This window comes from Lonchura striata, chromosome 7, assembly GCF_050655825.1.
Source record: "Lonchura striata isolate lonStrDom1 chromosome 7, ASM5065582v1, whole genome shotgun sequence".
NCBI classification, from domain to species: domain Eukaryota; kingdom Metazoa; phylum Chordata; class Aves; order Passeriformes; family Estrildidae; genus Lonchura; species Lonchura striata.
The window spans coordinates 36,747,807-36,772,358 of NC_140709.1; the positions used below are offsets into that span (position 1 = coordinate 36,747,807).

Below are 24,552 nucleotides of genomic sequence, written 5' to 3' on the forward strand. Positions count from 1 at the left end.
AAAAACTTACTGCTCCTCTACATCTCCAGGTGAAGTATTCAAAACAAATGCTATAAAATTAGAAAAATTCCCCTCCAGCAAACAAATGAAGCTCATGCCCAAATCTGAGTCAGCTCCCACTAAGCCAGTGGGATTTCTTAAGCACTGACATACTTAATTTGGCCTATAATAAGGATTTATACAAAGAATATTTTGTTTTCCTCCAAGTAAATTAATAATGAGAACATAAACCAAAAGCTTCCCTGGTTTTCACAGGCTACAAAGTTACCCCTCTTATACATCACTGTGTTCAGCAGGACCCATATAATCCAATTCTTACCACATTTATATCATTCCAATTGTTTTTTTTTCCTAGAATTGCAGCCCCTAAGCTGCTGAACTAATCAGACATTAAGTCTGTGGAAGTCAAAACCTCACCAGGTCCTGGGCAGAGTTTGCCCTTTTCCCACTGCCTGTCTACATTTGTGGAATAAAAGCAAACAATACAGCATGAAATCCCTGCTCCCAGTCCTTAAACATCTTCATTTTAGTAGGTGGGACTGGAAAGGGATGTTATTTATTATTATTATTGTTGTTGTTGTTATTATTATTATTACTATTATTATTATTATTATTATTATTATTATTATTATTATTATGATTATTATGTTTCAGACAAAGCTTTGCTAGTCAGGCAAAAGCCAACAGAATTATCTGGTCTCCCTTCTAACATCCATGAGAAAACTCCATGAGGAGAGGGAGCTCAAACTGAAGGAGGGAAAGGGCTGGATGGGATATTGGGAAGGAATTGTTCCCTGGCAGGGTGGGCAGGCCCTGGCACAGGGTGCCCAGAGCAGCTGTGGCTGCCCCTGGATCCCTGGCAGTGCCCAAGGCCAGGCTGGACATTGGGGTTTGGAGCAGCCTGGGATAGTGGAAGGTGTCCCTGCCATGGCAAGGGTGGAACGGGACATACTTTGAGGTTCCCTCCAACCCAATCCTGGGATTCTATGAAGAGTGCAGGCCGCTGGCAGCCCCTGGGAAGCAGAGATGGAGCTGGTAGGACCAAGAAGGAGGAGGAGGGTGGGTTCTCTGAGTGACTGGGATCCCTCAAAGGTGATACTAAACCACAAGATTTTGTTTGGTCTCCTCCTAGAAGACATTTCTCTTCTGGGCCACCACTCACAAGAAGTGTCTTCATGATTCCACAATCGTTAAGGCTGGACAAGACTTCTGACGTGAACAAGTCCATCAATCAATCCATCATCACCACAAACCATGTGTCCCCCCGTGCCACATCCCATTTTTTGAACACTTCCAGGGATGGTGATTCCACCACTGCCCTGGGCAGCCTGTTCCAGTGTCTGACTGCCTTGTCAGGGAAGAAATCTTCCCCAAGATCTAAGCTAAGTGTTATTTTTGGATCAGACAGACGGACATCCTTCACTTGGAGCAGAACAGGGTATTTCCAGCGGGGGTTTCTCCAAGGGTCAGGGCCTCCTCTCAGTGCATGGGTTTGTGGGAAGCCAGGTTTCCATGCTGGCTGAAGGACAACGTGGGTGGGAAGGCAGAGATACTCTCGAACTGGAGTGACACGCCACGCAGAGCTCCAAGATTTCCTCTGGACTATACTCCCACATTACACCAGGGTTTCTCACTAGTCTATTTTCCCCCAAATAACCTTTTGTCCTAAAACAAACCGCTCCAAACACTCAAATAATCAGAACCAGTTCAGAGGGACATTACACTTTCCTTGACAAATGCAGCATTGTAATTGCTGACAAATCCTTTCTTTTTCCCTTTTATTTCTTTCTAAATGCAACAAGTTCACACCAATTTCACCTGCTTAGCTGCAAATAATATCCAAACAACTCCAGTTTTCTGCAATACCAACATCATGGGATGCTGGATGCTTTCCTCTCTCATTTTTGCATGCAAAAAGAATCATGGAGTCACAGAATCACTTAGGTTGGAAAAGCCATCGAGTCCAAAAAAAAAAGCATGTTGAGCAGTGAAATAATTCCCTTTAAATCTTCATGACGGTGGTGATGTCAGCTTTCTAAGTAACAGCATGTTCTAATTCATCCACTGCTCAAATTTCAGAAAGCAGGGAATACCATCAACAACCTCATTCCTGGGGAGAAAACGAGGACAGGATTTCTTGGAAATGCAAAACTGAAAAGCTCTGCTAAAACCCACTTCAGTAGCTCCAAGAAAGGTGTTGACAAACAGCTCTTGGGGTTATCAAAACAGGCTGTCCCCAGCCCAGAGTCTAAAACCCCTCTGTAAGGATTCTCCAGAGATTCTCCTTAGAGGATCCCAGTACAGCACATAATCAATGTTATTATGTTTGGGAGACACCAACCTTGATCTGGGAGCAGAAGAGGTCACTTAGAATTTCCCCTCTCAAAAGCTGTCAATAAAACTCTGACATTAAATCCTACACAGAACAAAGTAAACTCCCCAAAAGGGGAAATAAAAATCCTTGTGTTAATCCAGGTATTTAACAGCAAAGGCAGAAGCAGCACCAACCAAACTGATCTTAGATCAGTGAAAAAAAGGAAGAGCCCCAAAGTGTTTGGAGAGAGGGAGCAGAGTGAAATCAATCCACCAGCCAGGCTAAGACCAGGATTCAAGCAATTAGTAACTGCACCAGGAAAATAATTTCACGCTGAAACCAAACAGCCAAGAAACTGGAGCACAATTTAGGAAAAGAAATCAGAGAGAGCTGCATTTCAGGGCATGGGAAGCATCGTGCTCCCAATGCAGGAGCTGACTGCTCCCCCTGCTGAAGGCTTTCAAGCACTCTGAAGGTATCACTACTGCACATCCTCGCTCTCCCATAACCTGTAACCATCAGGCTGCTTGAAATAAGAGTAAAGACAGAGAGTATTGCTAAAATGCAGAGAAATGGCAAATTTGATGGAATAATGAAATTGTTTGGGTTGGAGGGACCTTAAAGCTCACCTTGTTCCAACCCCCTGCCATGGGCAGGGACACCTCCCACTATCCCAGGGTGCTCAAAGCCCTTTTCAACCTGGTCTGGAACACTTACAGGGATGGGGAATATTTATTCTTCCCAAAAATGTCTCAACCTGCAAGACACACTCCCAGCTCTGCAGACTGGGAGAAATGACAATTTCAACTGCCTTCCCACCACCCCCTAAGCCACCCTCTCTCCAGCAACGGTGCTGGTTGGATTCCAGCCCTGGTAATCAGAGCTGTATTGTGATGGGTTCTGTTATTTGAGCTGCAAATATTTAATCAAATTTAATAAAATTGGACTACACTATATGGCGGTTTTAAATTACCAACACAAAGCCAGAGCGTTGCCTGGTGCCAAAAATCTGAAAAGCTCACCCGTAATAAAGAACTTTATTTAGGATGTGCTCCAGCCTTCCCTGCCTTTTGTTTACACCAGACTGTTCAGGAGCCTTTCTTCTCCAAGCAACTTAACATTCTTGGCACTGGGAATTCTGCAGGATATTGCTGTGCCAGAGCCTGACGTGCTGTTGCGTTGAAAGGAAAATAAAAGAAAACAATGAAAAAAAGATTCTCTCCTGAACCTTACAAAAGTGAGCTCGTTTGTATCCCAGACCAGTGCCCAGGAGATTAATGCTGGTACCCAAAAAGAACAAGTGCCAGCATTCTGGCAAACCAAAATCAGTTGAACATCCTCCTGCTGGAAAACAACAAGGAGTTTGGTGGCTTTCACTCTTTAATAATGTGATTAGCTCCATTTATCATCCTTAATTCCCCCTGTCTGACAGTAGGAGCTCGCCCAGCAGGAGCTTTGGTGAGATCCCAGTTTGGGAAGCAGCATAGGGTGAGATGTGCAGATGTCTTCCTTCTCTTGCAGGAACTCCCTTCCAGGACACTGGGAGCAAGAAGGGCACCTGCTGCTCAAAGCCAATCTGACAAGGTGCCCTGAGGTGATGAGCCAGGCAGGTTTGGGAGCATGTCAAAGCCCATTTTTACTGTGGTAATGCTAACAGGGTAGGAACGGATCACCTGGCATCACAAGGCATAGAAAAGAACTAAAAATCTCTTGGCATCAGGCTGCCCACAGGCCCTAAGTGATAGGTTTGGTGCCAAGGGATACTTCCCTACATGGAAACGCTGTGAATCCCCAGGGCAACTTGGAAGCTCTTCCATTTCCCAGGAGCAGAGAGGAGAGGATGCCATGTCCTTCAGCAAATCCAGTTTTCTAAGCTCAGCTTTTGGAGTCCTCCAGGAAGGGCACAGTCAAAAGTACCACCCCCAAAGCCACAGGGGCACCCTTCCCAGGGAAAACCTGCATGCTGGAGCCAATTTTCAACTGGGTTCCCGTGCAACTGAAGTGCTTGTTACTCATCAAGAAACCAACCCAAGGGGGACCAGAGACAACTGCACAGATGGGAATCCATCCATAGCAGGGTAGGTGCTATGGTTCCTAGTGAGAAATTCCCAAAAGGGGAAAATTTCATCACTGAAAGGCTGGTCAGGCATTGGAATAGGCTGTCCAGGACAGTGGTGGAATCACCATCACTGGAAGTGTTTAAAAAACCTGTGGATATGGCACTTGGGGCCATGGGTTAGAGGCCGTGCTGACTGAAGATTGGATGATTTTTGAGAGCTTTTCCAACCTTAATGATTGCATGATCTTTCCAGAGAAGCTTTTTTTGCTGTCCTGAAGTGATTCCCAGCATGGCCAGTGAGGAGACCTGCTCTCTGAGGAGGCTGTGCCCTCACAACTGAGCCGTTCCCCGAAGGCAGCAGCCCCGAGCTGGCCGGCTTTGGGAGCCCGGGCTGTGCTGGCTCAGGCATGTGCTACGGAGCTGAGGAGCACAGCCAAGCCAAACAACCTGGTTTACATAATACAGGCTTGAGGAATACCTGACCTGCTCAGCCACCATGTAGGGAAAAGCCAGACTGAAAGAGAACTGTCTAGGTGTGAACCAAACCCTCGCAGGAAGCCCTGGTGCTTGCCCTGGCACAAACCTCCTTATTTACCTCAGGTACAAACTCATACATAAAATGCAAATCCCCTAAGAAATTAACTTTTTCTCAGTGCTTTACTCACTCAGCAAAGCATAGTTAGGATGGAGACACGCAGGTCTCTGTGAGAGCTTTGGGTTTGGGAAAACATCTCCCAAACTTCCACACATGGCTCCGCTGTCTCCTGCACTCCTCACACACCCTGGAGCAGCCCCAGGCTCCCTGGAACACTGGGAGTACAGTGACAGGTGAAGGGGGAGCAGATAGAGAGGGGGCTTGGAAAACAAAGCACGGCCTGGAACCCAGCTTTTTGGCAGCATCCCTTCTTTTTCAGGAGAATCAGATCAGAGAGCTGAGCGCGATGGCAGAGGTGGCTGGCAGCGCGGTGAGGGAAGAGGAGCCCTACCTGTTTTTCTGAGTGGGAAGTCATCTTTGGAATCGTACATCCCCAGGACTGGGTGGTTGTAGGTGCCGGAGACGCCGCTTTGGGGTGGGGAGCTCTGGTCCAGAGAGCTGTGCTGGGTCTTCCTGCACAGAAGGAAAGAGAAGGAGAAGGGACAAGCTTTACACCAGTGACACGCAGAGGGGACGGGTGCAGCGCCCGCCACCTCAGAAAGCGGGAATGGAGCAAAGGCAAAGGCTCTGGCTTTCTCCTTCTGGGCATTCCTACAAAAAACGCAACTGAAATCCAATCTACAGGAAGGTAGTTAAGTTAGTTTTCAGTGTAAGACTACACCTTGGCTCAGCTCATGCAGGTATTTAACCACGAATATAAATTCTAAGACTGTAACCTGGACTGGGTTTTGCTAAGTCATGCTCCTGAATCTCAGCACAGGTGAGATCTCACTTCGGCACAAGTGAACCATTTCCCTCCCCAAAATAAACCCTGGGCTCATCAGACAGAGTCCAAGGCTGAAGCATTGGACCTGGCCAGCAGCAGCCATGGCACACAGGTGGACTCATGCCTTTCCCCCTGCCTGTCCTCCCATCCCAGGAGCTCAGCAGAGACGGGACCAAAGCACTCAGCACCTTTCCAGCTGAACTTCCTCAAGATGATAATTTATGGCTTTGTTTGAGCAGGCTGCTGGAAGTAAATTACAGTCTGTTTGCTGAGGATATTAAATAATGAATGAGTTTTCTCAGCCTCCTACCAGTTTGTTGGCTGCATCTTTCCTGCTTAATGACTTGTGCCCAGCTTTGCTGTTTCTCAGGAGCTCCACCAGCCTGGGAGAAGGCTCCAGCCAGCAGAGCAGCTCCATCAGCAGAGTGACTGATGTAGCCATGCAGGTGACTCACTGGGCTCTCACAACTTCACTTCAAATAAACAGAATTTAAACCCCAGATTTCTTCTAAATGCTAATGGATTTGGGACAACAGAAAGCGTTTTGGAAAAAAATGAAAGTGACTATTTGAAATTTTGAACTGCCTAAAAACCAAGCTGAAAATATTCTCCTACAAAAGGTTCTTCAAGGAACCAAAATGAGCCATTCCCAGCTGAAAACTGCACAAATTCACACCATTTCTTGAGCAGTACTAATCCCTTGAGTGCAAGTTCGAAGTTGGCTACTGAGATCCAGAGCATCAATTCCACTGCAAGTTAAAGCCTTCAGAAAATAAGGGGCTAATGAAATACTAGGAAAATACATTGAATTTTCTACATAATTACAGAAAAAAAAAAAAAAAAACCAAAACAAAACAAAAAAAAACAAACCCTTTTGCACATTTTATTTGAACATCAACATTTTCTACTCCCATGGACTTTCTAGTGGGAGGTGTCCCAGCCTATGGCAGGGGATGGAATGGGATGGGCTTCAGAGACCCTTCAGTCCAAATCGTTCTGGGATTCTATGTGGCTTCCGAACCCTCCCTCTTCATTATCCAGATTTCTCTGTACATAAAGAAAAATTATTTCTGGGGCTCTTGCAGGGCTGTGTTTCCCACACCCGCCCCATGCTGTGCCACATCCCCACACCTGCATGCCCCCATGCACACTTCAATCTTCACCTGCAATCAAAACAGAGACAAACTGAAAAAAAAAAAATAAACCCTCCTGAGAAGAGACGTGGCTTTTTTTCTGCTGGGATCTGCTCATTCCAGGGGAAGGCAGCACGCAGAGATGTTTCACTCCCAGGAATCCTGGGTGTTGTGGACTGAGAGCCCTGAGTCCCATCAAGTCACACAATGACAGTTTTGGCTCTCTATGAGCAACAGATTTTTTTTCCCTCTTTTTTTTTTTTTCTTTTTTAATCATGACCTAAGCAGCACAATCGAGTACATTTAAGCTATTTTCATCCCTTTGTCAGGCAATATGCAGGAATTCAAAGGGCCTGTTTAGATGTGTTCCAGGGCTGCTGAATGCCAGATATTGAGCTCTGCAAACAGAATACATTCCCTGGCTCCAGGGATCTGATGCTGCCTCCAGCAGCATGCACTGGTCTGCATGCCCCTTCAGGAATGTCAGAGCTCTGGCAGGAGAAGAAATTGGACACTGCATGGAGCTTGCAGACATTCCTGAAAGCACATCCCTTCATTCAAGGCACCCTCCATTCCCTGAGCTCCTTCAAACACCCACATGCACAGACAGAAAGGTTGGAGTGATGATCTTGGAAGTCTTTTCCAACCTTAATGATTTCATGATTTGATATTTCATCCTTCAATCATGTTCAGCAAGGTGCACTGAATATACATTTAGACATGCACTGAATATACACGTAGACATGTGCTGGAATGTTTTGTGTTCACACCCCTGGATGTTGGGATCACTCAGTGTGTAATTCAATGTGTAATTTAAAATATAATTGTAGCTCTCTCTTCCTCCTCACCATGCAAAAATACTCAGTTAAACTCCCTTCCATGGCTGCTAGCACACAGAGTGGCTGCTTCCCAAGCACTGCTGACAGCTTCCCAGGGAAATCACAGAGAACAGAAATTCCTGGGAGCTGCCCAGTGTGTTCAGAACCCAGGGGAGGGACAGTCTGACAATGCAGTTCCAAAGAACCTCCCGGAGTGGTTTGGGCTGGAAAGGACATTAAAGACCACCTTGTTCACCCCTTTCCACCATCCCAGGTTGCTCCAAGCCCTGTCCAACCTGGCCTTGAGCATTTCCAGGGCTGGGACATCATCCTAGAGGTCTTTTCCAGCTCTAATACCTCTGTAATTCCATGCCAGCGGAACATTTTTCCTGTCACAGCCACTGACGTCAGACCATCATGGTGCTCAATACCCTTAGGAGCCTTTTTTTTTTTTTGCCCAAGCAATGCTTTCCATTTTTTTTTTTTAAAGGAATTCACAAACCTTAGTAAGACCAAGGGAAGTGCTTAAAAGCAGGCGTGTTGCTTCGAGAGGCTCTCCCAGCATCTGTTACCACTTAATCACCTCACATGTTCACAGTGAGAGCGTGGAGTGTATCTCCTGCAAGCCCCACTCGCATGTGCTCAACCCAGCCACCACCCAACTGCATCACAACACAGCTATGTGGGGACAAGAATGTCTCCAGAGCTCAGCTGGTAACCTATGAGATGCCATATAAATAAATACTAATATATCAGGAATTTAAAGGTTGATTCTCCTTTTGGGAAAAAAAAATGGTTTTTTTTAATAGAATGGAAAGGAAAAAATCCTTAACTTCTGCCTGAACAAGTGAAGGGTGCATTTAAAAAATCCTGTGTTGCTGCCATCTGCCCTCCTTGAGGGTTCAGCAGGACAATTCAGCACTGAGAAAGAGCTGTGAGGCCCCAGAGCTTTGTCCATCTTGGATCAGAATCCAGAATAACAATTTTCACCCCGTCACAAAACAGATGGAAAACGAGGGGAGCGCAGGACCTGAAATTTTTGTGCAGTGGTTTTTGTGTTCTCTGCCTGCTGGCATCCCTGAAGCATCACAGGGAAGGGGCGTTAGGATGCATAAGCACAACAACAAACCCAAACCACATTTTGGTGCTCAAAAAGTTCTCAGCATCAGCTGAGGGAACATCCTGAAACCCCAAACACAACATGACTAAAAACCTGCAGCAGCCCAGGTCTTGCATCTCAGAGAATCCCAGGACAGTTTGGATAGGAAGAGATTTAAAGCTTATATCATTCCACCCCCTGCCATGGCAGGGACACCTTCCACTGTCCCAGGCTGCTCCAAGCCCCAGTGTCCAACCTGACCCTGGACACTGCCGGGGATCCAGGGGCAGCCACAGCTGCTCTGGGCACCCTGAATTCTAACCGACCTTGAACCATACCTGCATTAACTGTTATTTTAACCATCTCTTAAAGAAATGGAGGCTCAGAGTCTTCAACCACCTTTAATGAAATCCCCAAGTCTCAGATTAGATTTTCAGAGATCTGTTAGAGCTGCTCAATCTCACTTTGCCTCCAATAACATCTGAATTCTTCTGCCAACTCCACTTCAGCATTTCTGTCCCGGCTCAGAGCTGGGATAGCTTTCAAATTTCATTGCAGCTCAGTGTCTGGAATTTGGAAACATCTGCTGGCTATGACCTCATCCTCCCTGTACACACATTCATTTCTTAAGACTTAAAACACTGTCAGTGCTTCAGCTTGAACATTAATTTCATGGCAAAATGAAATTACTTTTGTAACTCAAAATTTCATGAATTTTGAGGTCACTAAAGTCAACATCCAAAGCACTTTAGCTTTTTATTTAATAAAGACAGTGACAAAATCAGAGCAGTGGAAACTTCCAAGTCACATGAAATTTCTAACTGTCTTCAGTACAATGAAAAAGTTGATTTCTGAAATTGAAACTGGAGACCAGCAGCTGAATATTTTCAGTTGAAAATGGAGACGTTGGGGTAGTTGTGATTAAAAGTGTAGACTGGACCCACTAGATGGTTTCAGTAAGAGCCAAGTAAACGTCAAAGTTTGAGAGATTAAGAAGAGCAGTAAGCGTTAAAAGCTTTAAAATTCAAAGCTTGACTATCCTGAACTGCAGGAATTCACTGAATCACAGAATATCCTGAGTTGGAAGGGACCCACAAGGATCATCAAATTCCAGCTCCTGAACATAAAAAGAACTATTCCTCATTTGTTCCTAAAGTTCAAGTTTTATAACACCAGGTGGGATCAAATCCTGAGTGAAAAGCTGGAGGACTGAAAAAAGCTGATCTCCGACTGTAGAACTTGTGAGTTTGAATAATTGTGGATTCCAGATGACAGAGACCTCCCTCTACACACAGAGCACTGTGACACCATCACAGCAGACACAAAACCCACTCACACTGGAACCTTCTGGAAAGTACATTTTGGGAAAGCACAGGGATGCTGTCACTGCTCTGGCTCATCCCACAAGCACATCAGGTCTACGCCCTCATGGAACTGGGGACAGAGGTGGCACTGGCTGAGCCCTGCAGAAAGTCCAGCACCACTTACCCGTACCAGAAGCGAGGGTCACTGGATATGCAGTGGTTGAGATTCCGGTGGGCCAAAGCCTTCTTCTTGTTTAACACAAATTCCTGCAATTTCATCTTCACTTCTGTGCTTGCCACTGCACCTGTGATTGAAAACAAATAAATTAAAAAAGGTTATTAAATCAATTCACACGCTTGAAGGAACTTTAAATTTCTAAAATAGATCCCAAATCAAATCTTTCATTTCCAGTCCAAAAAAAAAGGATTTTGCTTTCAAAGAGAGAAGAACAAAGTGCCTCTAGTAAGGAGGGCTCCCTTTTTATCCCTTTAGCTTGGCATAGATTCACAAGTTATGTTTGAAAACACAGATGAAATTTGGTTTATATCACCAGAAAAGGATGTTACACTTGCATAGAAGCACACTCAGAATAAAACACTTGTCTGGAGTATCCCAGCTCTCTTTGAACTACAGTTATTTAAGAAAAGGGGTCTTGTGCACCCTCAAGTTGCTAAATGTCACATCTAAAAGCAGAAGGGGAATGAGCCCAGTGGCTCATGTGTAGGTTTTGTCTTGAAAACTCCTGTAAACAGGGACCTCTTTGTTCCCAGGTCTCTGTGCCGACCACAACCGACGTAACATTTCGCTTCATTTACAAGCGTGCAGATCTCTTGCTTCAGATAGAAAACCTAACATTTAAAAAAAATTAAAGAAAGAGAGCCAGTCATTCTGCAGAGCTAAAATGTCAACTGTGTAATCCCTAATCATGATTTCTTGCACAATGGAGAGCAGGCTGTTCCCCTGCCATGATGGATCCCAGTGACCATCGGGTTGACAGCCCAGACTCCCAGGCAGGGCTCCTGATGGAGCAATGCAGCCCAAGTTTGGCAAGGGGACAAGTGGAAAATGACACTTCATCCACACCATGGCATAAGGCAGGAGCTCCAATGGAGAATATCTGGGCTGGGAGGAAAGGGAAAGGCTAGGGAAGCTGCCAGCTCCACTGGGAACAAGAACTAAAAGATCACCTTGCCATGTTCTGGTGTCCTGTGCCCTGCTCAATGACGAGGTAACGTCTGACATGCTGGGAGAACAATTCCTGGGCTCTCCAAGAGCAGGGATCTGCAGTGTTCCCACAAGGCACTGCCTAGAGCTGTTAAATGGTTCAAACACCAAAGTGAGAAAATTCTCCTTTTTTGGAGCCCTGTATTTCTCACAGACTCCACAAACACAGATTTGGTGGAAAGTTCAAGTGAAGAGCTGGAGATAAATTCCTGAGTAGCAGAAGGGGTGACAAATCCATGCTTGAAGGCCTTCTCCCTCCAAAACTGTCATCCTTAGAACACTCAAACCTGGCTGTGTTCTGTCAGGCTGGCATAAACCTCTTAGAAGATTTGAAGTTGAATATTTTTGGAGTGTAAGCTTTACCTCCTTTACTGGAAGCTGAAAGGTATCACAGAACCTCAGAGAGCTTTGGGCTGGGAGGAATCCTAAGGATCATCTCATTCAACTCTGCCATGGGGAGGGACATCTTGCACTGTCCCAGGCTGCTCCAAGCCCTGTCCATCCTGGCCTTGGACACTGCCAGGGATCCAGGGGCAGCCACAGCTGCTCTGGGCACCCTGTGCCAGGGCCTGCCCACCCTGCCAGGGGACAATTCCTGCCCAAGATCCCATCCATCCCTGCCCTCTGGCAGTGAAGCCATTCCCTGTGTCCTGTCCCTCCATGCCTTGTCCCCAGTCCCTCTCCAGCTCTCCTGGAGCCCCTTTAGGCCCTGGCAGAGGCTCTGAGGTCCCCTTGGAACCTTCACCTCTCCAGGTGAGCACCCCCAGCTCTCCCAGTCTGGCTGCAGACCAGAGGTATTAACAAATAAGGAGAACAAACTCCACCTCTCTCACACTCTCTTCATATTTCAGAACAGACAATTTTAGCTTCTCTTTGCCAAATTTTGTGATGTGAGAAAAATAACTTAAGTATCCTTAAGCACTGAGGTGTGATAATGATTCTACACCACAGCACTTCTTAAATAAAAAGTAACTTAAAAATAAAACTGTAGCCATGGGAACAGGATCTTCAACTTAACATCCCTAAATTCTGGGTTTTTTTTCCTCTACACCTCTGTGTTTCACCCAAAAGACACTTTGCTTCCATTTTCCAGAGATTCAGGTGTTTTAATTTCTTTTCAGATTACTTTAATGAGCATGGCCGTGTTTTGTTTCTGAGGAGAGGCCCAGCAAAACATGGATCAAACATCAACAGCTGATAGGAGCAGCAGGGGGGAATGCAAATGCTTAGGGATTCTGAACCTCTGGCCTTTCAAGCACTTAAAAAGGTCTCCCAGACTCCAGTTTGTTCCTACTGAAAAAATTCTTGGAGCTTTATCTTATTCCTAGTTCCCAGCTAGCATCCCATCTTCCTTCCACCACTTCTCCCATCTGAAACCAGACGTGAGGAGTTGATGGCACAACTTGGTATTTTGAGGTATTTTTCCTCCCATTTACTTGAAGAAAAAGCCCACACAAGCAGCCCAGAGTGTCTCTGATAAGGGACATTGTGAGGCCACAATGATCTCCTCAAGTGCATAATGACACAGAGTGGGGAAGGCACCCACAAGATGTAACCTCCTGAAAAAATTCCCCTCATGAATGGAAACGCTTCAAAAAGGGGATAGCTGTGAACTCAACTATGTCTTAAAAAGAGTGAAATTCAGAGCAGCAGAAAGAGAAAAGGAGTGCAGCATGCATCTGGTGTATTTTATGGGCTTAATATTCTGCCTCCATTAGGAATGTTGCCAAAAATACTTCAAAAAATGTTAAATCAAGGGAAGAGAGGATACGCTTCCTTTTGAAAAATGCTAAAATGGCATTTAGTGAGACAAAAATGAAGATAAAGCAGAGAAATGCATTTCTCTCTTCCCCTCAATTCCCACAAGCTCCCTGTGCCCTCTAGGAGGTTTCTCCAGCTTTCTGAGGCTCCTTCATGGCTTCCATCTGCCTGTCACCACCCAAAGCAGTGGTGCTTTAGCCACTTACTCTCTTTCCCTTTCTCTTTGTTTTTCAGCTGCTGCAGTTTCTGCTCTCGGTGCTGCTTCTCCAGCTCCTGCTCCTGTCGGTGCTGCTCCAGCTTCCTCTGGTGCTCCAACAGCTCCTGTTGATGCTTCATGGCCAGCATCTCCTGCTGCTGCTGCGGAGAAGGGAACAGGGAAAAGGAGCAAATTAAGACTAGAAGCCTTCCCAGAGGCAAAGCAGAGGCTGCAGGCAGGTGACGATAACAGTGCTTCATTCCTGGCAAGAAAGACAAGCATGGGCCTCCTTTTATCTCTGTCACCTGATTTTAAATAAAACCCCACTAGGGCACCCTCAATATTATTTGTTGCATAGAGAAATTGTAGAAATTGTGGCTGCCCCATCCTTGGAAGTGTTCCAGGCCAGGCTGGATGGGGCTTGGAGCAACCTGGGTTAGTGGAAGGTGTCCCTGCCCACGGCAGAAGGTAGAACAAGATGGAATTCAATGTCCCATCTAACTCAAACCACACAGAGATTCCATGATTAATTATAAAAAGAGTTGCTCCAACAGATAAAATAAATAATTCCCCGAACAACTTCTCCAGGAAGGACTTTCCCTGGCCCTCTCAACTCACCCATATTCATGGGAATAATCAGGAGACACGATGTCTAACTAAGGTAATTATTTCCAAAGCTCGGATGGGACATCCAAGGCTGGAAGCACTACAGGCTCCTGCCCCAGTGCAAGCCCCCCGGGCTCCCCAAGGAGCTGGGAGGTGTCAGGGTGCCCAGGAAGCTGCTGGGACAGCCGGGGTGCACGCCCCAGAGCAGAGCACACCGTTAGGGACGGAGGGCGCTGGGGGGAGCGCCCCGCGTCCTGCAAGGCTCTGGAGCAGCAGGTGTCCCAACAGCACACCCAGCAGCCTGCAGAGCAGCGAAGGCATCTCTGCGGGGCTAAAAACCGCTCGTCCTTGAGAAAGCAGATCTGAAACCAGGACTGGCCACCTTCGGTTTGATCTGCACGCTGCCCAGCCAGGTGCGGGCCGGGCCAAGGGTGTGGGTTCCCGGGCCTCCCGCAGAGGCCTGCGGTGCCAAGGCCCCTGGAGCCTCCGGAGCCTCCGGAGCGCCCGCGCCCACCCCGCACTCTTTACGTTGGCAGCTTATAAACCGAGGGATTGAACGGAGCTGGCAGCCTCCGGCCTCTCCAGGGCTCTGCTTAATGGGGGCCTGTGCTCCAATACCACCCACCGCTCCCACAGAACCCCCGAGGCGGACAGGGATCAGGAGCATGGAATTGTGGAATGGCTTGGGTTGGAAGGGACCCTAAAGATCACGCCCTTCCAAGCCCCTGCTGTGGGCAGGCTCCAAGCCATGGCTGTTAAGACAGGGAATCTGCTCTCTCCGAGAACACCTCAATCCATCCTTCTCCAAACCCTGACAGCTCCTGCATACACGAGACTCCCACCCGAAAGTATTTTCTTCTTGAGCACATTTTCCTTCTAATCCCTTTAGCTGAGATTCTTGGGGTTCCTGTGCAGGGTCAGGAGTTGGGACTTGATGATCCTTGTGAACCCCTTCCAGCTCTGGATATTCTAGGCTCTTCTGATTAATTTGTGGCATTGCACATTTGCATCGCCCAATGCTTCAGCCGTGGATGCACAGTAAATACAAATACTATCACACTATTCCATATAAAGATGGAAAAACAACAAAACAATCTAAGAGGTACTTACAATCTGCCTGGCTATCTGCTGGAAATCCCTGCTGCTGCCTGTTCCAAGCAGGCAGGCTGCTGTAAAACACCAGCAATCCAGTTATTTTGCAGTGACTGAACCTCTGCTCCCCCTCCTAATTCAATTGAATTATATATAAACAACCAAAAATCCACACTGGAAAAAAAAATAGAAAAGGAGGAAAAAAATAGAGAAAACCAGCTATTTTTGTTTTCTAATTAAGCAGCAGCTTCTACTAACATGTATCCATTTGGGGAAAGAGTCTCTCCCAACTTCGAACAAGTCCACCACATGGTGGGCTTTGAGAACCTCGCCATGGAAAGTATGCAAATGAACAATATTTAATGCACAATATGGTAAAACAGGTTTTGTTATTTTTATGGAATCAGGAGCCTCTTCTCTCCATCTGCAGTCTCCTCGGCTCTGCGGTCTCTGCTTCCTGCAATGGTTTACATACATTAGGCTGCTTTAGAAGGAGCTGTGCTTTCATTGACATCTGGAGTGAAATGGGAATGAAAGGCCCAATTTGTCGCTGGATGGTTTAGAGAAGTTTCATTAGGGATGTATTGTCTCTGCTCATTTTGACCCCAGTTTCCACAAAGCCTATTCTTAATATAGTTTTTGAAATGGTTTAAAAGTTGGGGAAAAAATGTAAAAAATAGAATAATGAAGCCATGTCTCTGACTGTACCCATGAAGAATGAAAAGAAATCACTGTTGGCGTCTGCTGTAGCCTAGGAAAACAAAAAGGAAAAAAACTATTCATGTGTCTTCTCTGGGTTATTTCTCCACACTTACCAGGAGTGTTACGGGAAGACAAAAATTTATGTTGGAGATCAGGAAAAAGTTCTACTCCCAGAGGGTGCTAGGCACTGCCCAGGCTCCCCAGGGAATGGCACAGCCCCAGGCTGCCAGAGCCCAAGGAACATTTGGACAATGCTCTCAGGGATGTACAGGCTGGGATTGTTGGGGTGTCAGGAAAAACATTTGTTTCTGGTTCATTTAAAGAAATTGAGGTAAATTTGAACAGGCACTGCCCACTCAGACCCTGTGTGTTCACCACACACAGCTGAGGCGGGGGGTTTAACCCCCAGCTGTGTTTCCCAAACACTGAAATGTCATTGCAAATGGATTTACTGAGGGAAATCCCAGGATCTGAGACTAACTCAGCCCCAGGTCTGAGGAGCACTGTGTGACAGACACACACACACTGCATTAGGGAGCTAAACATCTGAACATCTGAATTAGGTGCTCTTGCCAAAATCAATATTTGTAAATATTCATAACTATGGGGATTCCTGCATATGTTTAATGTCACTGCTCCCACTATTTCTGAAAACTGCACAAATGTTCAACTGTACCTGCAGTAAGTGTTGCTGGTGTTCCTTTAGCATAAATTAATATTAATAAAGGTAACAGGGAGGATGCAGAGCATTTCCAGGTATTTATGAACCGTCAGCCTACCGTGAGGACTCAGCAATCCAGAGGATTTTGCTACCACATTCCTCAATTGTCTTTAGTGCTCCAGCATGTCTGCCTGGGAAGGGGACTGACACCTTATCAGTAGGGAAACTGTCACAGAGAGACTTTTTTTAAAGGAAAACACAGCAAAAATGGTTCTCTTTAGTCTTTGCAGTGCCCTCCCTGGAAGCATGGAGTGCTGACACCAAGATCCCATTTCCCAGAGAGAACCAGGATGGATTTCATAGAGACACATTGCATTAGGACTTCCACAACCAATCCTCCAGCTGCCAAACAAGAAGTCAAGCAGAGATCCTTCCTGTCCCCCCGCCAGCTCACACTGGCTCCTGGGTGTTTATAAGAGATATTTTGACTAGCAGCAATAAGTGGAAAGGAGAGCAAAATAATTGTGGAGATAAGCACAAGCCTGGGTGAACAGAAGTTAGAATGCTTCTGGCTGATAGATATTCCCTGGCATGCAAAGTTGCTGTGCCCAGCTCCCAACTGCATCTCAATTCACACTTGAGATCAGCTCCAGCATGGGGGGTTATCAGGGAAAGGTTCTTCTGCCACCTGTCCTGGCAAATTCTACAGTTTTGGGGCTTTAAATCAGGTATTCAAAATTATCTTTGGGCTAAGGCTCTGTAAAAATAAAGTCAAATCATAGGTGAGGATGAACAAAAACTCTCTAAGTACACCTCAAATCATCCCCTGAAAAACCCTTGGCTATGGGTGTAAGCAAAGCACAGGCGCTGGAATTTCTGGGAGATGGATTTCTGGGAGATAGACAGATTTCTGGGAGCACTGTTCTGTTGGGCTGTTTCACAGCGATCCCAATGCTGGCTGGACTCTGTGCTTCATCTTTCCCCCATCCTGTTTACTGAAGTCTCAGGCTGTGCTCCAGTTTCAGGATCTGCTCTCTTGGCTCCGTGGCGGCGTGTTTGGGATATCTCCTGGAGCACCGGGCAGAATCAATCAGCTGTGCTGGGAGACAGGGAGGGGAGAACGCTGTGGCTTCCAGTAGCAGCCAAGACACAAAGATCTGGGAGAACGAGCACCTCGCATCTCTTTCCTGGGATACACATCCCACATGCCCACTTCCCGCCATCGGGCAGCTGACAGCCGGCTAATCCATGCCAGAAATTCCCATGGGCAGGGAATTTTCTGCAGGGAAATGATCCCTCCCAGCCAGCAGCTCCCTGGGCTGATCTCAGTCAGACACATCTTACTGAAAATGTCTGCTCAAGTTTACGAGGCTGAACCATCTCCAGGACCAGGAATAACGGCGAGGTTCGCTTCATGTCAGCTCCGGGTGACAAGATCCCATGTTTTCACCTTGTCAGCTTTACATATGGGTATGATTTTGTACCCCAGTCTCCTACCCATGTCATTACCTCTCCCAAAATGCTGGAAGCCCTCTGAGCCCTGAATACCTGCAAAGGTTCAGCACCGGGAAAGGTTCAGCAATTTGCATGAGCCTTTTGCTCCCTGGCTCCCACTCCAGCCTAACTTTTGTCTTCCTCCAGAAGCAGAATATCCAACAGCCTTTCCAGAAAGCAGCAAGCTCGGTTTGTAGTATCCAGCATATTCAGCTCCTCCTCCAATTTTCCCCTTTAAAGCTGAGGAAAACTTCTTTGAGTTTGCCTTTGGTGGGCTTTATGTGGTTATTGTTGAAGGGGAGGGAATCAGGAGCAGGGATTGCCCATTCCAGTAAATCAGAAAATTTGACTTACACCAATCCCTGTAAACAGAAGAATCACATAAATTTCTGTAAAGGAGGAGCCTTAGATGTTTGATGCTAAGTAAGAGATGAGACCTTGGTCCTTGGAGGAGCAGTTACATCCTCTGTGAACTGTTTTGGGGTGTTTTGGGTATTACAGGAATTCCACATTTCTGGACATGAATGGATCAGCAGTAGTGTACATTAACAAGTAAATATTCCTGGCATAACAACAGGATCCAGTGAGATATTTTTTTTATTTCTGCCATGATTCTCTGTGTTCTCTTTGATTACTTCCAATTATTTTCTAAGTTCAAAATTAAGATAAAATTGAAGTTGAACATTTAGGTGTGGGAACTGCCAAAATATCCCTTCTGCTGTCATTTACTCTGAAAATCTAAACTGACAAAAAAATAACCATGGTGTCCCACGTGTATTTTACTCCAGAAAAATCTAGAGCTCCCATTCTGCTCCTTACAGCCAACCAACCGTGCCCCATCTCAGAAGAAACCAAAAGGAAATGCTTCTTCTACCAATTTCCAGTAGCTCTGTAAGGCCCAGAGCAGACAAACTTCCCTGTATGAGCATTCCAGCTTCACTCCTGACACCACCAGGAGTGCTTGGATGGAAGCAAAATGCCTGAATTATCCCAGCTTGATGCAGAACTCCTTAAACCAAGAGATGGGGTAAAAAGGTGTCCAAGCTGCTCCATGGATTTGTTGACAGAACCAATCCCTCCATGTGCAGGTTTGTCCTCACCGCTCTCACAAAAGATCCTGACTTTGAGGCTGAGGAAAAGTCACCACCCACCCCCTTCAAAGGGAGCAAATACTATGATCTTCCAAAAGTTTTCCCCAGGGTTGCTTCCATCAGAAGTTAAGTTTTGCAGGATCTAAGGTGTAAGTTTTGGAGTGGGCTCGGTGTGCCAGAAAAGCAAGGCAAGGTCACTGAGAAAGAACAAGAAGCCGTCTGGAAATAGTGCAAGCTCCAAGGTGTTCGAGTAGTAACGAGGCACAAAATGTTCAGTCTGGTCTTTTACCACTGGCTGTACCCAGCTGCAGCTTCCTAAGATGAATAATCCTGTCATCCCAGAATCCAGACAGAGGCGGACACCTGGTATCTCTGGGCTTTTCAAGCTCCTCTTGAAAGGGACGCGGGCTGTGAGGAACGGGTGTGCTGCGGAAGAGTGGCACAAAAACGAGCAGAGGCAGCCCCTCCACACTGCAGGAAGAGAGCACGGAGCAGACAGGCCCAGGAATGGGAGCTGGGATATCAGGGGGTGGGATGGAAGTTGGCCCTTCCAGAGCCCAAGGGAAGCGGTGCTTTGCAGGAGCCATGGTGCTGCTGGCAGCGTCCCTGGGGACACGGTGAAGGTGCCACAGGGGATCAGCAGATGACACCAACCCTAGCAGCAGAACTGAAACATGCCCAGCTCACTCTGTTGAGCAGGAGTCAACATGGAATCAACATGGAGAGGCCACCAAAGTGAAGGACTGGGCACTGTCAGAGCTATGCTGAGAGCAGCCCCACTAAAGGACGATTGGTTTTGGGGTGTCCAGTGAGCTACCACAGAATGATGGAATGGGTTGGGTCGGGTTGGGTTGAGTTGGGTTGGGAGGTATCTTAAAGATTATCCAGTTCCACTCCCTGCCATTGGCAGCGATACTTTCCACCACAGCCCCATCCATCCTGGCCTCGAGCAGCCCAGGGGTATCCTGCCGGCAAACCTGCCATTCCATGGGCAGGTGGCTCCACATGAAAGCAAGGAGCTGTTTCTCCCCTCAGCATCAGCATGACAACTATCAAGTCTAGACATCTTTGGGAAAGAATTACATTTTTTACAGCACACCAAAATCTGTCTGGAAGATTTCCTGCAAGATTTTCACTCCCTGAAACCAAAGGAATGGCCTGGGAGTTTCATGCCATGTATCTGAACAAGAGGCTGATCCCTTGGATATGTTGCTATCCCTCACTCAACGTAGGAATTCATTCTGTCAAGGGAAAAAGAACAATTTTAGGATCACTGCACAGCAAACATCCTCGTAAAGCTCTTTTCACTGCTGCTGCTTCCCTGCCCATCCTGTCTATGCTGCATGAACAGCCCAGCACTCCCTGTGCTACGGATGCATACAGTCCTTCCTCAGATGGTGGAAAACTGGGAATGGAATTGCACACCCACAGGTGAGGATTTCAGGCCCACGAGGAGCTGGGAGGCTCAGCTGCCTCCCTGTGCTGTTATCCTGCCACCAACGTGCGTCAGCATCCCGAGAAGTTTCTGGCTGTGACTGTAAAACAGCCAGGGCTGGGAAGAGCCCTGCTCCAAGCTTGGACAGAGCAGATGAACCACATTCCCCACGACGTCCTCCCCTCCTTGCTGAGCTCACAGCACCCGAGGTGCCTCTGGCCCTGCCAAAGCGCCCATCCTGCACCTCTTCCATCCAGCCCTTGACCAGAAGGGCAAACGGAAAAGCTTCTGGTAACTTCCAGCTGATCTTGGCTGGGAATGAGTGACTCACAAAGGAAAAAATTCCCTGCCTGTTCCTCCACGACCAAAGGTCAGGCAAAGCTCGAAGCGGGACCTGTGAAGAGGCTTTCCACCAGCTCACCCAAGAGCCAGACCCCTTATTCCATCCTTGGTTTTGTTCAGGAAGGCAGATTTGAAGGCCATAAATATTGTCCCACATCTGGTGAATGCAGAAGGTGAGTGGCTGAAGGTGAGTGGCTACCGGAGAGAGGAGCAGCCGCCAGTGCCTCCAGCCTCTGGCCTCTCCCTCAGTGCTTTCTGGAGCCAGGCCTGGACAATCTGCAGAGCTGCTCTAAAGCTGTGAAAGAAATAGCCTGCCCTGCTCCATACATGACTTGGCTTACTTTCCCCCAACATGTCAGGGTTTTCACAGAATCACCACTGAACGCTCTGGGTTGGGAGGGACATTAGGGCTCAGCCCATTCCAGCCCCCTGCTGTCTGCAGGGACATCTCCCACTAGAGCAGTTTGCTCCAAGCCCCGTGCCTCATCACTAATTTCTTCCTAATACCCAATCTAAACTTACTCTCTTTCAGTTCAAAGCCATTTCCCCTTCTCCTATCTCTCTCTCCATGTCTGTGTTTTCTCCTAATCCTCCCACTTCTTCCCCGTGCTGAGCACTGTGTCCATTATAGAGCCCTTCCACAAATACTGTTTCACTCATTTCCTGGCTCTCTCCAACTTGCACCATCTTGGGGAATCTGGCACTTTTATGTGAAGGCCAAAACATAATGTCTATAAAAGCAAGGACTGGGACACGCTGGGGAAAGGATCACATGTTCAGGCAGTCATCGCCTTCTCCTCCTGCACTAGGTCAGTTGATTGAAACTGAGCTGATGGAAGCAATTCCAAGCTCTGGAAAAAGCCAAAACTTCAGCTCTCAATAGGAAAAAGTTATCTACTGGGATAGAAAAACAGGCAATCATGCCAGCACTTTCCAGGCCAAACTTCACTCACTTAAGTGTTCCTCACACTCCTGGCTTGTTTGGGGGATAGGATGGAGGGCTGTTCACTCCTACTTAGTTGCTGTCAAATCAGACCAGTTCCTCTATTCCCACCAACACCACACATTAAAAGCAATAAAACAACCTTAAACCACAACTTCTCCTGTACTAGCAAAGGAGTCAACACTGGAAACAAAGGAGCTATTTTAAAGCTTCACTAGCTGGGAGAGCTGGGGGCGCTCACCTGCACAAGAGAAGTCTCGAGGGAGACCTCAGAGCCCCTTGCAGGGCCTAAAGGGGCTCCAGGAGAGCTGGAGAGGAGCTGGGGATAAGGCATGGAGGGACAGGACACAGGGAATGGCTCCCACTGCCAGAGGGCAGGATGGATGGGATATTGGGCAGGAATTGTTCCCTGGGAGGGTGGGCAGGCCCTGGCACAGGGTGCCCAGAGCAGCTGTGGCTGCCCCTGGATCCCTGGCAGTGTCCAAGGTCAGGCTGGACACTGGGGCTGGGAACAGCCTGGGACAGTGGAAGGTGTCCTGCCATGGCAGGGGGTTGGAATTAGATGATCTTTACAGTCCCTGCCAACCCAAAGCTTTCAGGGATTTTATGAAATAAATGCTTTGCACTCATTGATTAAAATGGTGGATGCCAGGCTGTAGAGGAAAAAGCCAAAGTACTCAACTCTAGACAGTATCACATACACAGAACAGAGTAAAATGCAGAAATTCTCCCACCTTCACTGAAGCAGTTTCCAAAGCAATTCTGGATTTAACATTATCATAGAATCACAGAATGGTTTGGGCTGGGACAGACCTCAAAGCTCATCCCACTCCCAACACCTGCCAGGGGTGTTCATGCCTGTGTGCACATGGGATTGAAAAAAAAAAGGCAAATAAATTTCTCCAAAAAGAGCTCTGCATCTTCACTCAGGACTTTTTCTATATCAAACTTCACAGCTCCAGTGTTTTACTTGCAGAAGATAAATGGGTTTTATTTCTTTAACATCCCTGCCCTGCTTTCTTCATGAGCTGAGCAGCTCCAAGTCCAATTTAAAGTTATGTATTTTAATTTTTCTGGCAAAATAATCACTTCCCTGCACTCACAGCCACTGGACTTAACACAGTTGCCAGTTCTAAAAGTCACCTAAATGTGGGCTGCCTCTGGGACATAGAGACAAGCAAGATGTTCTCCCAGAGAGAATGTGCCACAATCACACACTGGGGTAGAGTGTGGGGGTTTTCTTTGTGAGGCATCACAAGGCTTATTTCAATGATGTGCTGTTAGATTTTTAAAGCAACTCTGGTCCCACTGACACACTTACTACTCTCAGAGATCATCTTGCAGGCCACCCTTTGGTACAGGACTATACCATCCCTATTTTAAGGCACTCATCTAGCCAAGCTTACATGCAAGACTAAGAACTTCATTACCTAATGGGCTGGATACACTGTGGTGTCTCAAAATTAGAGCTCAGCTTCCTTCTTACACAGATTTTGAGCAGAGTCAGTCAAAGCTTTGACATAAATGAGAGCAAATAGGTTCCTATCACCAGTGTTTTGAGCTTGGCCACTAAGTGGGAATAAGCCTGCCTGATTTTTCATAGACCAGTAACTACAGGCATGGACAGTTACAAGCAAATAATGGAAATATTTGTTACAGGAATTCCCCCACCCCAAGTGCCAGCCACGGGCAAATGTGCAACCACAGAAACATGGGGATATGTAAATGTCCCATACACACGCCCAGAGATGCACACATTGTGCATCCATGTATAAATACATTCACACCCAGGCACCTCCTCACCTCTGCCCTGGCCACAGCACAGTGGACTCCCCAAGGGACAGGGGCGTTTGCTATTAATCCAGCTTTAAACAGGGACACTTCTCACAAAGCCCAGCTCCTCTCTGTACTAAGAAGTCTGTAAATAACACCCCATTAACTTTTAATCCCATCTTCCCCACTCTGACATGCATTTTGTATTGAAATGAAAGTTATATAAGGTTGAATCGAGGTTGCTTTTTAATATTACATTAAGGCTATTTACCATGTGCAGCACTAATCCCCCTTTGAAAAAAGGAGCCTATTACCAATTCGGAAAGCTTGCGTTGCCATAGCAATAGTCCAGCACTGGGAAATATTTATATAATGTCTCATGTTTTCACTTGCAACAGCCATCTTCCAGACTGGACTGTTCACTGACCCTGCCTGCTGTTTCCTCCCTGTCCCATGCAGGGCACAGCACCTGCCTGGTGCCTAACTCTCAAAAATCTGACCGTGTCCAGACCCACCTGCAGGCACTGCCCCTGCATTCCCCGTTCCCGCAGTCCCACCACAGTCCCACACTCTCAGTCTGCAGCTTGTGCTGATGGCAAATATCCAATGAGAAGTTCCCATGCCACTGCTCCTAAAATGTGTGACCACAGTAGCAGGTAACCTCCTGCTAGGGTCAAATCCATTGAGGCATTTTTTGTGTCCAGGGAAGGGAACAGAGCTGGGAAGGGGCTGAGGGAGAGGAGAGGCTGAGGGAGCTGGGAAAGGGGCTCAGCCTGAAGAAAAGGAGGCTCAGGGCGGACCTGGTGGCACCCTGAGAGGAGGGTGGAGAGCAAGGGACAGGACAAGAGGAAAGAGCCTTGAGCTGTGCCAGGGAAAGTTTCTATTGGAGATCAGGGAAAATATCTTCCCTGAAATGGTGGCCAGGCGTGGAAACAGGTTCCCCAGGGCAGTGGTAGACTCACCACACCTGGAATTGTTCAGAAGTTGTGTGGGATGCAGCGCCTGGGGACCGTGGTGGTGCTGGTGGGTTGATGGTTGGAATGGATGATCCTGGAATGCTTTTCCAACCTCAACGATCCCACA

General features: G+C 47.1%; 1 protein-coding gene across 16 annotated transcripts in view; it reads right to left on the reverse strand.

Annotated features, from left to right (window-relative positions):
* HDAC4 (histone deacetylase 4) overlaps positions 1-24,552 on the reverse strand; it is a 177,542-nt gene that overhangs the window by 57,339 nt on the left and 95,651 nt on the right. For 12 of the 16 annotated variants that reach the window (XM_085584663.1, XM_021539611.3, XM_021539612.3 and 9 more), the window contains 3 exons: positions 13,341-13,491; positions 10,333-10,453; positions 5,360-5,481 (listed from right to left, as the gene is read on the reverse strand). In XM_085584663.1, the coding sequence (XP_085440789.1) occupies positions 5,360-5,481; positions 10,333-10,453; positions 13,341-13,491 (394 nt within the window). The remainder of the gene's footprint in view (positions 1-5,359; positions 5,482-10,332; positions 10,454-13,340; positions 13,492-24,552) is intronic. The other 4 variants (XM_085584662.1, XM_021539610.3, XM_085584659.1 and 1 more) reach the window with 1 other exon arrangement.